We start from the raw sequence: 15,109 nt of genomic DNA, 5'->3' as shown, positions 1-15,109 counted from the left end.
ATGTTGAAACAAGAATTTCAACTTTGTGGAATACACAAACATGGATTGGTTTGAAAAGTTCAATGATGTAGCTTCTTTAGGGACCAAGTTGGAAGCAATTTCAGAAGTCACTCTCCTGCCCAAAGCAGAGTTAGTTTCTCATGGATCTAATGATTTGGACAATTTGCACCCTAAGGCTTTCGGCAACCACGTGACTCGGCCAACCTCACTTATGGAGAAAATGGGACAGTGGATGAACCAAATGTCCATGTTGCAGAGAGCTATGATTTTCAGCTGTTTAAACACATGTCTAAAGAAGCATTGGTGACTTATTTTACTAACAGTATTACTAAAATTAAGAGAGATCATGAGTCAGATCTACACCAGATGACTGATATTTATTTCAGTTTGAAACGGGAATACCTCAAAATGAAGGGGTCTTTTCGTGGCAAACATGAAATATGAAGAATTTGATGCACTAAGGAAAAAGATTGCTCAAGTTAGTTCAAAATTGGAGAACTTCCTCTCAGAAAATGAACAATTTCCTGCATTGACCAAAAGTCTTCAGAGTAGGGAAAATATGAAGCATAGACTAGAGAGTCTTCTATCTGAAAATCATCACTTGAGAGGTTGTCTCATTGACAAGGAAAATGAGGTAAAGAGTCTAAAAGAGCAGGTTTCGAGTGCGGCTTCAGAAATCTTGCAGCATTCTTTGGCTGAGAAAAACCTTCTAAAGCTAGTGGAAAGCCTCCGGTGTGCTTTGAAAGAATCATGTATAAAAGCTTCACTCGGTGAAGAAATATATAAATCTGTTCTCAGGGCACAGATTGCACAGACCAGGCGCAGGTCTGTCGATTTGGACATGGAGTTGCTGATAACTCGAGGAATTTATGATATCATTCTGAGGGAAGCTGCTATTCCTGTTGAAACTGCAAGCAAATATGGAATTGAAGATTCAGATATTGAAACATTGTTAATGCAAGGGTTTAATGCATTGCTATTCACAGAGATTATCAGGGATTCATGGAAACAACTGGACAACTTGAATCAGAAAGTTCTTATCAATGAAGAAAAAGTAGCTTGTTTGGAGAGAAAATCTCTTGAAAAGGAAAATGAGTTAATGCTGGAGGTTGAGGAGAAGGAGAAATTAAAGCAGGAGATACAAGATCTGAGACTTGCAATGGAAGATAAAGAGAAGTTAGAAATGGATTTGTCATTGGCATTGTCAAAAGAGAAGGAGCAGTTTGAGCTTGCTTTACAGACCTTATTACTGTTAGAGAAGATGCTAGTCGGCAACAGAAGCTGGTTACTGAGAGCAATAGAGACTTGGAATCATTACGGCTCAAACATGTAGAAGCATTAGATCAGATTGAAGTATGTAAATCAGAAATAAATAAGCTTGGTCAAAAGCTTTCTCAAACAGAAGCAGTGTTAACCAAAGCCGACATAGAGAAAAGCGCAACATTTACACGTATCCAAGAATTGCATGATAAGTTATCATTAAGGGAAACTAGGGAGACTACAATAAAAAAGGAAATGGAAAGGGCTGCCAACAGATTCTCAAAACTCTTTTCTGAATTTGAATGGAGAGTATCAGGGGCAATAAAAAGCACTAGTTCAAGGTACTTCATGCAACCTTATGTTTCAGTGTGATTTCAATCTCTCATGAGTTTCAGTGCACTTGAGAGTATGCTCTCTTTTTGTATTCTTTTTCTTGTTCTAATTTCCCTTTAGATGGAGATGGTTTTGTTGATGGTTTTGTGTATATTGCTTGTATAATTTTTCATTATTTACAAGATATCAATATGCTGCTTTTGGCACGTCATAAGTTTTTTTATTTTATTCAGTAGTATTTTGGATAGGAATTTCTCGTGTGAAAGCTAAGTCACTTTTTCATTCCTTTTATTGTAAAATGATTTGCACTCTAATATGCAAATGCCAGGCTGGAAGATGCCAATTCTCCATTGAAAGCTATTACTGAGATGGCTAATGAACTTAGAAGATCTGAGCTGCTGTACAAACAGAAACTAGAAAGGGGAAATACTGATCTCAAAATGGCTGAGTCCGAGGTAACTCGTATATAATGTTTTACTTTGGGATGCCAAAATCACATATTATGGTTATGCTAATTTTTGCTTTATGCTAACATGTCCAGCATTCTGCTGCACCATTATTGGAAGTTGTCACGTGCTTATTGAATTCGGGAAATCCCTTTAGGCTTCTGACCGTCTGACTTATTGAATACACTTCTCTGTTTCAGGTTGATCTCTTGGGAGATGAGGTGGATACTTTGTTGAGATTGCTTGAAAAAATCTATATTGCGCTTGATCATTATTCTCCAGTTTTAAAACATTACCCTGGGGTAGGTTAAAAAAATCATTTTCCTTTTGCCATATATAACTATCTCTCAATTGTTCATGTGCATCTTGTATAACTTCTTGAATAGATCATTGGAAAAAATTACTGGCTATGAAGTATTCCTTACCTAGTTGCCTTGTGTCATATAAATGACTACTGCTTCCTAACTCAAATCTACTTCCAGTATAAATTTGTTATGGCATAAGTGCAGGTCATTGAGATTCTTGAGCTGGTCAAGAGAGAATTAAGTGGAGAATCTACTAGAATGTTATGATATACTCCATGGCAAGGTAAGAAGGGCGTTTAACCTAAAGGCAGTTTCTATAGTGATCTTGAACAAAAAACATGCTCATTGCACTGAAAATAATGAGCTAATTTTGATTCAAATTGATGATAGTATAACATAGTAACTGTTAATAGCATTTACATTACCAGAATCAAGTATATGGTTCTGTTTGTTTTATCTCATTTTCAATTTGACAACGTAATGCTGATTTTAATGTGAATTATTTCTTCTGAACGAATGAGTGCAGATCTCTTCCTATAGAGACAGACGATCCGAGCTCCTACAGTGTACAGCAACCGGGTAGTTGAACCAGAAGTTTACTAGGTAGATAAGACAAGAGCCTTTTTTTGCAGCGTGCGAGGCCAAACAATGCCTCTAGTTAGCCATTTCTCATCAACTTATGTAAATGATCCCGTGTAAATCATATGTTCGTTTAGTTCAATTAAATTAAGGAAGACTCACTTATTTGTTCATTCCCTTTCCATGAATTTGGTGCTCTTGGCAATTTGACAGCATATTTGCCTTATTTATGGAGTAGTTTGTAACGCTTATCGTAAACATTTACAATGTGTTGATTACTCGCACCTATCATATATGGCCATTACGTTGTCAAGTAATTGCTTCATTAATTTTTGCTTTTAATCTTCTCAATTCCAAACAATATACTCCATATTATAATTACCAAATACGTAAATGTGATTAAATATCAAAGAATGCACACCTCAATTCTCAAATGTGATATTTCAGTGTTTAAATCTTTTTCACTTAAGCTTTTGTTTAACAACAGTATTTATTTAACTAACATTTGTTTAAGATTTTACTGTTAGCATTTTTTTTGAACATAATCGAATATGGGTTTATAACAACAAAATTCGTTTGATTTTTTTTATAAAATAATTGGGCCTTTTTATGGGCTGAATTGGGTTGCACTGATCCAAAATATATTTTTTTTGGCAATTTCTGAATTGAAAAACCCTAGAGCACTTCTCCACTGAAATCTCTACTGTCATTCATCTCATTTTGATCCAGCAATTTCTCGAACAGGAGTTAAGGTTTAGGAAATTGCCGGAAATGCCTCCGAAAGCAGCTAAATCGAAGGAAGCCCCAGCTGAGAGGCCGATTCTTGGACGTTTTTCTTCTCACCTGAAGATTGGAATTGTAAGTATCCCCTTTTTAAACTGGTTTGACCTATTGGTTGATTTTTAAATGATGAAGCTGCTCATCTTATCAAATTAGAGTGATAGCGCATAATCTAGGAATATTCATGCAGTTGATTCTAATTGAATAGTTTGGTTAGGGAAATGTTTTTTAAGGATGAATTTTGTGCTCACTTAATTCGGTATGGTGAGGTTCGAATTAATGGAAAAAGCTTAAATTGTATGATTGGTGAATCGGTGCTGAATAATTCTAAAACATCTTAGTTTTTGAGATAATCCTGATATTCAGTAATGAAGAATTAAATTGTTCAACTCTATTCGTTTCTAGTGTAGCAACATTTGGAGAGTTTAATGCATTTTGTAATTTATTAACTGGAACGTATTTTCAGGTTGGGTTGCCAAACGTAGGGAAATCGACTCTATTCAATACCCTGACTAAGCTGTCTATACCGGCTGAAAACTTTCCTTTCTGTACCATTGAGCCCAATGAGGCTCGAGTGAATATTCCTGATGAGAGATTTGACTGGCTATGTCAACTCTTCAAGCCGAAGAGCGAGGTTCTTTATACATAATGGTTCTCTATCAGTGTTTGGGTAGGATTCTGTATCTTCTTGATTCATTAATGGTAGTTTTAATCTCTGTGATGTAGGTATCAGCTTTCCTAGAAATTCATGATATTGCTGGACTTGTTCGTGGTGCTCATGAAGGACAAGGACTTGGGAACAATTTCTTGTCGCATATCCGTGCCGTTGATGGAATTTTTCATGTTTTACGTAAGCTGATATCTTTGGATCTTTCATTTGTCAAATAGCTTTTGAATGTGATGCGAGACTGATAGTATTGATTTTCCACAGTTTGAGAAGAATGCGCTGTTTCTTTATCTGTGAATTTTACATGCCATATGATACCTTATTACTTATAGATTTTCCCTTTACATGCATGGGAGTGATTTTGAATATTAGGAGTATATTTTTAATTTTTATTTATTTCATGATTTCCTATATGTGGAGCTTGATCATGGCATTTAGCTAGTTTTAAGCCTCTGCATGGTCCATGGCATTTAGAGCATCTTACTTATATCGTGAAAAAGGACACTGTTTTTGCATGAATTTTTTTTTGTCATTTTATTTGAATGTAATTTCTTAATGGAGTTTCACCTTTTAGGTGCATTTGAGGATCCCGATATTATCCATGTTGATGACTTGGTGGATCCTGTGAGGGATCTTGAGACAATATCTGCAGAACTACGTCTGAAGGTAGGTTTGGTTCCACTACTACTATCACTGTTTATTTATTTTGGTTCTAGATACTTAAACGGTTATCCGCTCTCTTACCAGTTAGTGAAATATGTTGAAGCTTGAGCTAGTAGATGTTAAGAGTCTTAAGACTATGCAAGAACTTTTCATTCAATGTTTAACGGGTTTTACTGGTTTGAACATTAATGTTTTATGTTATGGTAGGATATTGAGTTCATGGAGAGGCGAATTGAAGATCTTGAGAAGAGCATGAAGAGGAGCAATGACAAGCAACTAAAAATTGAGCACGAGTTGTGCCTGCGGGTTTGTACTAATTATTGACAAATAAAAGCGAATAGTAATACAATAGTGATGATTTGCCAACTAAAAGTGAAATAAAAACTATTCTTGATGCCCAACTGACCAAAGTAGTGATTGTCAGCATTTAAGAGCAAATAAATACTGAACTAATAGTGATTACTCCTCATACAAAGCTAACTAAAATAGTGATTGGGCTATGATAATTATTGTTGTGACTATAGTTGAAATTTAGTATCACCTTCAGCAAGGGTGTAGTACTAAATCTTGAATTTTTGGGTTCACTAGATCAAGGCAACTTTGGATGAGGGAAAGGATGTCCGCCTGGTGGATTGGAAAGCTGTTGAAGTTGAGATACTGAATACTTTTCAGTTGCTCACTGCAAAGCCTGTTGTTTACTTGGTGAGTAAGTGAATCCAATATGAAGGTGTTTATTGTTTTGAATTTTAGTATAATAATCTCTCAGCTTCACTGCAATATTAATTTCAGTTTATTGAGTCTCATACTTACTTTGGTAGCTAAACTTCTGCTTCTCAGTGGAAACCTTATAGAATTTTAGTGAATGAAGACTGAAGAAAGATGCTTCTTTTATTTATTACTTTTAAATAATCATTATGAGAAGTAATATCTATTTAATTAATGAATTCTATTTAATACTTAATTAAATATAAGAACAAGATGAACTGGAACCGAGATCTGTGCAGATGTCTCTTTTCCATTAGAATAAGCTCCAGCATTGTTCATTCTTACAATTGTTACTTCGTACAGGTAAACATGAGTGAGAAAGACTATCAAAGAAAAAAGAACAAGTTTCTCCCAAAGATCCATGCTTGGTACGTTCCATCCGTTTACAATTCCCTAATTCTTTGTTGTCCTTGAAACTTCACATAAACTCATTGGTATATGTAAACCTTTTTTTCCTGCTCACCCACACATGGTCTTCTCCAGTTGCGCCCTGCTTTTTCATCGTGCCTTTCATGAGTTTCATTTGATCATGTAGGGTGCAAGAGCATGGTGGTGAAATCATGATCCCTTTCAGCTGTGCTCTTGAGAGGAATCTTGCTGATATATCCCCAGATGAAGCTGCTAAATATTGTGAGGAAAACAAGGTCCAAAGGTAGGTGCAATAATGATTTATCTCAAATATATGCTGTAAATATCTTTGAAAATTCAACTCCATTGATATTCAGATCCCTCTAACCAAGCATATTTTCTTATGTAATAAAGAAATTCCTTCTGTGACGGAGCATTTCCTTAACTGTTAGTATATTTAAAACATTCTTTATTTAAGAAGTAATGTTTAAGTTTGAATAATCCATAATTAACTTCTAGACTGGATACTGGAGTGTTGTTTTAGTAATTTAATTGGTTCATATTGAATTTCTTATGTTACAGTGCTCTTCCAAAGATCATTAAGACTGGATTTGCAGCCATTAATCTTATATACTTTTTCACTGCAGGGCCAGATGAGGTACTTTACAACCTACTTTTTTTTTCACTCCCATAATTGTAACAGTACATTTTTCTAAATGATTTATAGCAACTAGAAAATAACATTGTTCTTGTGTACCCTGTTGTTTATTAGCTTTATTTAGTGTAAGTCACTACTTTTGAGTGAATCCATAATTCAAATTATAGTTACTCCAATAGAAGTTGAAGTTTGTGCAGTCTAGCCATATTTGCCTCTGTGATGCACTAAGGAAGCTCTTCAGATATTGCATTTCATTTGTCATTCTTAAGCTTCTGACAATATTTACTGGCTATGCGTCCAACTTGCTCTCTTTCAGGTAAAGTGTTGGCAAATTCGTCGACAGACTAAAGCGCCTCAAGCTGCAGGAGCAATTCACACTGATTTTGAAAGAGGTTTCATATGTGCTGAGGTACTTTTCTCCAATCATGGGGAGCTGTTGTTTGTTTCTTTTATTTCAGTCATGTCATGGTTATATTCTACGTATAGGTTGATACCACATTTTTGTTGACTTTTTTTTAATCATTTTCTGGCATTCTTTAAAAAAAATCATTTTATAAAAAATGTTCTCTGTACCGTCATCAATGAGCAAACTCTTGAATTTTCATTCACATTATGATGGATTCTGGAACTGATTATCTAAGGGCACTACTTCTACTCTTTCTAAACACGTACCATATTCTTTACTGCATCTTCTCCATAGACTTTAATTTTTTGTTTGACTCCATTGTTTGCAATCATCAGTTTGTTGTTAAATATTAATGGATCTTTTGTGAAATAGATCTTTTTCTCGACTTAGGAACCTCTTTGCTTATCCTTCCTATCTTGTATTTTAGGTTATGAAATTCGAAGATCTAAAGGAACTTGGAAGTGAATCAGCGGTGAAGGTAGAGTATTTAATTCTGTGGTTGATGGCCACTCCTTTTGTTACCATTTCCCCATTATCGGACACTTGATGAACTTATCTCTTGCACAGGCCTCTGGGAAGTACCGGCAGGAAGGGAAGACATACGTTGTCCAGGACGGGGACATTATTTTCTTCAAGTTCAACGTCTCTGGCGGTGGGAAGAAGTGAGACTTTCTATCGCATCCCCTTCCCATTTTTCATTACCAGGTAGAGAAATTGGATACTATTATTGTAACTTATATCTGGTTCATGGGTATAGTACAAATTTCTTGATCTTGATTAGAAATACTGTGTTGTACTAGTTTTGCTTCTTGATCCCAAATTGATATAATCATCTCTATATTTTCTTAAATCGCTCTGTATGTTTTGGGTATGCTTAGTGTGACATTTTCCCCTTGCAGTAAAAGTGAAAGTTTTGGTTGTGTGTACATTGATTGTGGTTGGGCATTTCCCATATGGTGATTAAATTGTTATCTATGTACATTGATTGTGGTTGTACCCCAAGCTTATATTGTGGGACCATAGGCCGTTCATTGTGATGATTGAGCCCACATCTTCACATCTTCACATTTAAATTAATGTGTCCCACATTTATTTTGTGTGTTTTCAAAGATGGAATGAAAGGCGTTCAAGGCAAATCAAGAATAAATGAACTTGCAAAGATTGGGTAACATGATTATAGCTTTAGATATTTTTCCTTTTGTTTGTACCTACCTGCATGGTGAGTTCATTGTTGCAAAACCGAGTTAAAATAGTAGTATCTGTATAAATAAATTAGTATTAAGTAAACGACATGTTTTGAGGTCAATCTAAAAATAAAAATAAAATGTACATTTATGTATGAGCTCAATATGATGGCATGATGTATAATTTAATACATATGTTGCTATGCTATTATCGCTCTACATGAACAAACTAGCAACCCTTCGCACCAAAGATATATTGAGAAACCAAATGCCATCCTTTCGGTTAATTGCCATTTAAATCCCACTTTTTTTTATTAATTTCTAATCTGATCCATAATTTTTCAAATTGAAATATTAACTCTTTAATTTTCTCAAATGTCCCATATCTGTCAAAATAAAATATAGTATGACAAAATCAGATATGATATGACAACAAAGCATCATTTTTTCAGATAAAATGACATAACTCTATATTAAGAGAAAATTAAAAGACTATTAATTTATCCGTAACAATGTGGTTTTAGGCTACGTCAATTTTGATTCTGACTTTTATGGGACAATTGCAGAAAATTGAAAAATTATAATTTTATATTCCAGTTTCCAAAATTATGAATCATATATTCCAGTTTCCAATGTTATGGGACAAACTAGATTAATAAAGAAAGTTTAATTTATTTGACAATCATGCCTATTTTAAAAACTAAATTGTGAGGAAAAAACATTATGTATCTCAATGCATAGCTTAAAAGGATTATATGCTATGATTATGGAATGCTTATCACGCTATAAACTAAAAATTATATTATCAAATTATAACATAAGAAATCAAAATTAAAAAGGAAGGAGTATAAAATCCGAGAAGATGATACAGCTCGAATACTAAATGTTGGTGTGGTGTGGGGGTCTCTCTCACGATTCCCCATAGATGGGGGAATCAGCAGCCTAGCTAGGGTGATTACGGTTGTCTTCATCAAAAATAAAGTTTGGATTTTTAAGTGATTTATAATTCCATGACATGATTTCCCCTTCTTTTTTGGCGGGTAAATATACATTCCTTTTTTCCCTCCACAAATTTCAACACATAAAAAACAAAGATTCATGACAAGATTCCCCTTTGTCAATGTACTTGCCTAGCTGCAGCCTGCATGATCTTTTCTTGTGTTTCTGTATCACCTTAACATGTTTAAATGCTCCCTTTCCATGTTTGGTAATAAAGCTAATCACTCAACAATCAGTAATTCTAAACAATGGTACCAACGCCATAATTAAGGATTTCATTTTCTTTCAAGTTGAGAGAGAGAGAGAGAGAAAGGGTTGTGAGGTTTTTGTGGTGTTATTAGAATCTTTCTTTCCCCTCATAATCATGCTTTTGATCCAAGGGCTTTTATGGGTCCATTGCTTTCATTGTCTTTAATTTGCAGTGTAGGTTTGAAGGCCATTTTGTGGCAAAAGTAGGAAATTTTCTCTACTTACTACTCCACTTGCACTAGTATCCTTTTGAAGCTTTTATGAAGTAGAAAGTTCAAATCTTTGCTAAATCTCTGAATATATATAGTGTTGGGTGTATTTTCTTGGCGTTGCTTCACTTTTATTGCTCTTCATTGAAGATTGTTGTACTTGTTGCTTTGTGGTGACATTATGATTTAGGATGAGTATAGTTAGGCTTGTTTTAGTTTGTTTTAGTTTCTCTGCGGTGTTCGGGCAGCTCCCGTCTCGGGACTCTCTATCGTTGCTCGAATTCAAGAAAGGAATCAGGCATGATCCGACAGGTTATGTGCTTGGTTCTTGGAGCAATGAGTCCAATAAGAATGTGAAGGGGTGTCCATCTTGGAATGGGGTAATCTGTGGTAGTAGTGGTGATGTCATAGGCATTGTTCTTGACAATCTTGGCTTGTCTGCAGATGTGGATTTGAGTGTGTTAGCAAATCTCACAAAGCTTGAAAAGCTTTCAATTGCAAACAATTCAATCTCTGGGAAGTTGCCTGAGAATATCAGCAGTTTCGAGAAACTCTTGCATTTAGATGTTTCAAGCAATCTGTTTTACTCCTCATTGCCATCAGAGATAGGCAAATTACCCCGGCTACAGAGTCTCTCGGTTGCTGGAAACAATTTCTCTGGCTCGATTCCTGACACGATTGCTGGACTCACCTCTATCCGTTCGTTGGACCTGAGCAACAACTCCCTATCCGGGCCACTACCGTTGTCTCTAGCAAGGCTGGAAGGCTTAGTTTATCTCAATCTTTCATCGAACGCCTTCGTGAAAGGCATACCAAAAGGGTTTGAGATGATGAGTGAACTTGATGTGATTGATTTCCATGGAAATATGCTTGATGGTGAACTTTCTCCAGAGCTTTTGCTACTCACCACAGCTAGTTATGTTGATTTTAGTGGCAATTTTCTTGTGAGTTCTGCTAAAGACCAGGAGAAGTTTCTACGGGGCGTCTCTCCATCCATGAAGCACCTGAATCTCAGCCACAACCGGTTCACTGGATCAAACGTTGGTGGTGGCGTCCCTGAGGCTTTTGGAAGCTTGAAGGTCTTGGATTTGAGCTACAATCAGCTCTCTGGGGAGCTGCCCGGCTTCAGCTTCGTGTATGATCTTGAAGTGCTTAAACTTGGTAGTAATATGTTTACTGGTTCGTTCCCTAACGGGCTTTTAAAAGGCGACTCATTGGTGCTGACAGAGTTGGACTTGAGCTGCAACAACCTCTCAGGTATTCACATCAAAACCTATCTTTCATTTCATTTGTTCATATCTTCATCAATGAGGCCTACTTAAATGAGTGTTTCTTGTGATGATGTTGATTTAATTGACAGGTTCACTTAGTGTTATTACATCAACTACGTTGCAAATCCTTAATGTTTCCTCGAATGTGCTTTCTGGTGAACTTCCACTCTCGACTGGAAGCTGTGCTGTTGTTGATCTCTCGAATAACCTTTTGGAGGGAGACTTGAATAGGATGCTGAAATGGGGAAACGTGGAAGTCGTCGATCTCAGCCAAAACCGGCTGGGAGGGTCTATACCGGAGGTGACTGCTCAATTCTTGCGTCTGCATCACCTGAATCTGTCACACAATTCTTTAAACGGGTCTCTTCCAGAAGCTATCACGTCGTTTCATAAACTCGTGACACTTGATCTCAGCTTCAATCAGTTGGATGGACCTCTTTTAACCACTCTTTAACATCACCAACTCTTGCAGAACTTCACCTGCATAGTAATAAGCTTTCTGGTGGTATTGATCTTTCGCCTTTCTCTGGCGGATCGAGTCTTCAAATTCTCGACCTCTCGAGTAACCACCTCAACGGCCACTTCCCGAGGGGTTCGGATTGTTTTCTGGACTTGAAGTGCTCAATCTCGGACGAAACAATCTCAGTGGCTCAGTGCCTGCTTCAATTTGTAACCTCACTGGCCTAAACTCATTGGATCTTTCTGAAAATCATTTAAGTGGTCCACTTCCTAGTAATCTATCTAGTAATCTCCAAAGTCTCAACGTCTCGTACAATGATCTCTCTGGCGTCGTCCCAGAAAATCTGAGGAGGTTCCCTCAATCTTCGTTTTACCCGGGGAATTCTCAGCTGCAGTTCCCTAATCCACCTAGTTCCAGTAATGCTACTACTTCAGGAAATGGAAGCAGGAACCATTTGAGTATGGCTATTAAGATTGCAATCATATCTGCTTGTGTTGTTTCTCTGATCATCCTGATCCTTCTTGCTGTTTTCATTCTTCACAAACGCAAATCAAGAAGGCGTTCCCCACATGTCAGGAACAAAGACTCTAGGGGTTTGTACTCTCCGAGCTTTTCTAGCTTTGGTGGAACGGACCGTGCTAGTGGCTTGGTCGTCTCAGCAGAGGATGTCATAACACCGCAAAAGGGATCAGTTTCCGACAAAGTTACCCCAGACGAGAAAACAGCAGCAGCAACCAGCTTCTCCCCCTCGAAGAACAGCAACTTGTCGTGGTCACCCGAATCTGGTGATTCATTCTCTGCAGAAAACATTTCAAGATTGGATGTAAAGTCTCCTGAGAGATTGGGTGGTGAGCTGACCTTTCTAGACGACATGGTTTCATTCACGTCCGAGGAGCTGTCAAGGGCCCCGGCTGAAGTCCTGGGGAGGAGCAGCCATGGGACTTCCTACAAGGCGAGCCTGGATAACGGGCTTTTGCTGACTGTGAAATGGCTGAGGGAAGGAGTTGCAAAGCAGAGAAAAGAATTTGCTAGAGAAACTAAGAAATTTGCCAACATCAGACATCCAAATGTGGTTGGCTTGAGAGGCTACTACTGGGGTCCAACGCAGCACGAGAAGCTTATCCTCTCCGACTACATATCTCCTGGCAATCTTGCAAGCTTCCTATACGGTACTGCCAATCGATAAACCCCTAATTGCTTATCGTTTTTACAACTCGTTGTGCTGCTGAAGTACCTCAAATAAGCATGCCATGTTAAAGCCTACTTATCATTCAATCAAGTGTTCATGTCTCATTGTGAAACAAATCAAGATTGCTTTGTGTTAGTACTTGCTCTTGCACTGTTTGAGTTGTTAGGAATGACCTGTTTTTGGTTGCTAGAAATGCTACATTTTCTGTCTTTGAATGAAAAAGTGGCATATGTTGTTTTCCTAACTAGTTTTCTGATTAGCAGATCGGCCGGGGAGAAAAGGCGCCCCGTTGAGCTGGACTCAGAGGCTGAAAATAGCTGTTGATGTTGCGCGCGGCCTCAACTATCTCCATTTTGACCGCGCCATCCCACACGGGAACCTCAAGCCCAGAAACATCCTCCTAGACGGGCCTGATCTAAATGCGCGAGTTGCTGACTACTGCCTGCACCGTCTGATGACTCAGTCAGGCACCCTGGAGCAGATTCTTGATGCCGGTGTGCTAGGGTACAGAGCACCGGAGCTGGCAGCATCGAAGAAGCCCGTCCCCACGTTCAAGTCGGATGTGTACGCCTTTGGGTGATCATGCTGGAGCTGCTAACTGGTAAAAGTGCGGGCGATGTGGTATCGGGCGAGGATGGAGGGGTCGACTTGACGGATTGGGTTCGGGTGAGGGTGGGCCAAGGCCGGGGAGCAGAGTGCATCGAGGCTGCATTGGGACCGGAGACGAGTGGCACCCTGCAGTGGAGAAAGGGGTGAAGGAGGTTGTTAGTATAGCATTGAGGTGTATAAAGTCTGTTTCTGAGAGGCCTGGAATCAAGACTGTGTATGAGGATCTTTCATCAATCTAGTTTTGGTTTTTAATTCTTTGTAATTCTTCATGTTTGGATCAACTTACTTCCTTAGTTGTGATATTTGTAGACAATAATTTTTTGTGGAAATCTTTGTGAGAAATGCAGCATGTCAGATATACAAGCAAATTCAAATTAAGAAAGTGAGACTATGACAATCTGATACTATCTTTTTCTTCTTCTTCTTCTGATTTGGAAAAATTAGACTTTCAAAATATAGTGCAAACCTTAACATCATAGTTGTAAAACTTCAACTAATCAGAATGACTTTAGCATAAAAGAATAATGCCCCATGCACCCATAAAAGAATGAATTTCTCATAACTTTACTCCATGATTCCATCACTCTTTATTCCTTCAAGATAGACACATCCAGCCATATTTTATGTTGATAAGGACCCGTTCAGTCTGGCAGATATAGTGTGTTAACAGCCCAAATCCAAATATTTCGTACTGTTCAGTGGACATGTTTTTAAACATGTCAGCCCTCTATTAACAACATGGCCCGTCACTGTTCACCAGCATTTGACTGGATGTAAATCTTCCACAGAAGGTGTTATTAATTTCTGACTCCTTCAGATTATTTCAGCATTTGACTACTTTACCCCACCAAACTTGATTTCCCCCAAATTATCATCGTCACCCCCTCAATCCATCCCTAAGGCTATCCACAATGGCGCCTAGCGCACTGCCTAGCCGAGCGTCGTCGCTAGGCGGTCGCTAGGCGAACCATTGCAGCTTCCGAAAACCGCCGAGCGGTTTTTCGGAATTAAAAATCGCCTAGCGCTAGGCGGTCGACGGGCGCTGGGCGATCCGCTCGGCGCCATTGCAGCGTCGGGATCGCCAAGCGCATCGCCCAACGGTTTTTTTGTTTTTTTTTAATTGAAGAGTTATGGGCGCGGAGGACTGCTATGAGTTAGTTTTTTTTATTTATGTAATTTTGTAAAATGTACTTTTTTTTTAATGTAATTTTTATTATTAATGTACTTTTTTAAAATTTTAGTACTTTTTAAAATTTATTGTACTTTTTTAATTTATTGTACTTTTTTTAAAATTAAAATAGTATTATTAATGTTTCCCGTATATGTCTCGTAAATTAAATTCCGTATATTGTGTTATTAGTGATGTGGCTATCGATGTGGCTGGGCTATTTATGATATGGCTAGGCTATGGCTGGGCTATTTCTGATGTGGCAGGAGGATTTTTAGTATTGATGATGTGGCAGGAGGAGTTTGTGGCTGGGCTATGGCTGGGCTATTGCTGGGCTATCACCACTGTGGATACCCTAACTCTCTCTCTCGCGCACGCCTCTCTGCGATCGACGCCGGAGGAGTGGCCGCCATGACCGGGCTCGAAAATTACCTCTGTTACATACATCACTCCATTGCTTAACCAAATCATACACATCTTTTCAGAATAAAAAAATCCCAATCGACTCACAGCTCATAGCATCTGCTCCGTTAATTTTGGTTGTTGTTTCCTCACACATGG

General features: G+C 37.9%; 1 protein-coding gene and 2 pseudogenes across 1 annotated transcript; all 3 read left to right on the top strand.

The window, feature by feature from the left end:
- The first annotated feature begins 40 nt into the window (after positions 1-40).
- On the top strand, positions 41-3,096 carry LOC121789560 (annotated as a pseudogene).
- Positions 3,097-3,589: 493 nt separating this feature from the next.
- On the top strand, positions 3,590-8,136 carry LOC121789559 (obg-like ATPase 1). The gene is made up of 12 exons (XM_042187989.1): positions 3,590-3,781; positions 4,170-4,337; positions 4,430-4,553; positions 4,945-5,036; positions 5,241-5,339; positions 5,622-5,735; positions 6,102-6,166; positions 6,334-6,450; positions 6,729-6,804; positions 7,121-7,213; positions 7,638-7,688; positions 7,778-8,136. Exons 1-12 carry the CDS (start codon positions 3,695-3,697, stop codon positions 7,874-7,876), a joined length of 1,185 nt encoding a protein of 394 aa, XP_042043923.1. The 5' UTR covers positions 3,590-3,694; the 3' UTR covers positions 7,877-8,136.
- Positions 8,137-9,548: 1,412 nt separating this feature from the next.
- On the top strand, positions 9,549-13,709 carry LOC121789558 (annotated as a pseudogene).
- The last annotated feature ends 1,400 nt before the right edge of the window (positions 13,710-15,109 follow it).

This window comes from Salvia splendens, unplaced genomic scaffold (assembly GCF_004379255.2).
Source record: "Salvia splendens isolate huo1 unplaced genomic scaffold, SspV2 ctg274, whole genome shotgun sequence".
Taxonomy (NCBI): domain Eukaryota; kingdom Viridiplantae; phylum Streptophyta; class Magnoliopsida; order Lamiales; family Lamiaceae; genus Salvia; species Salvia splendens.
Note: the sequence above shows the minus strand (reverse complement) of the source record. Positions and strands in the feature narration are given on the sequence as shown.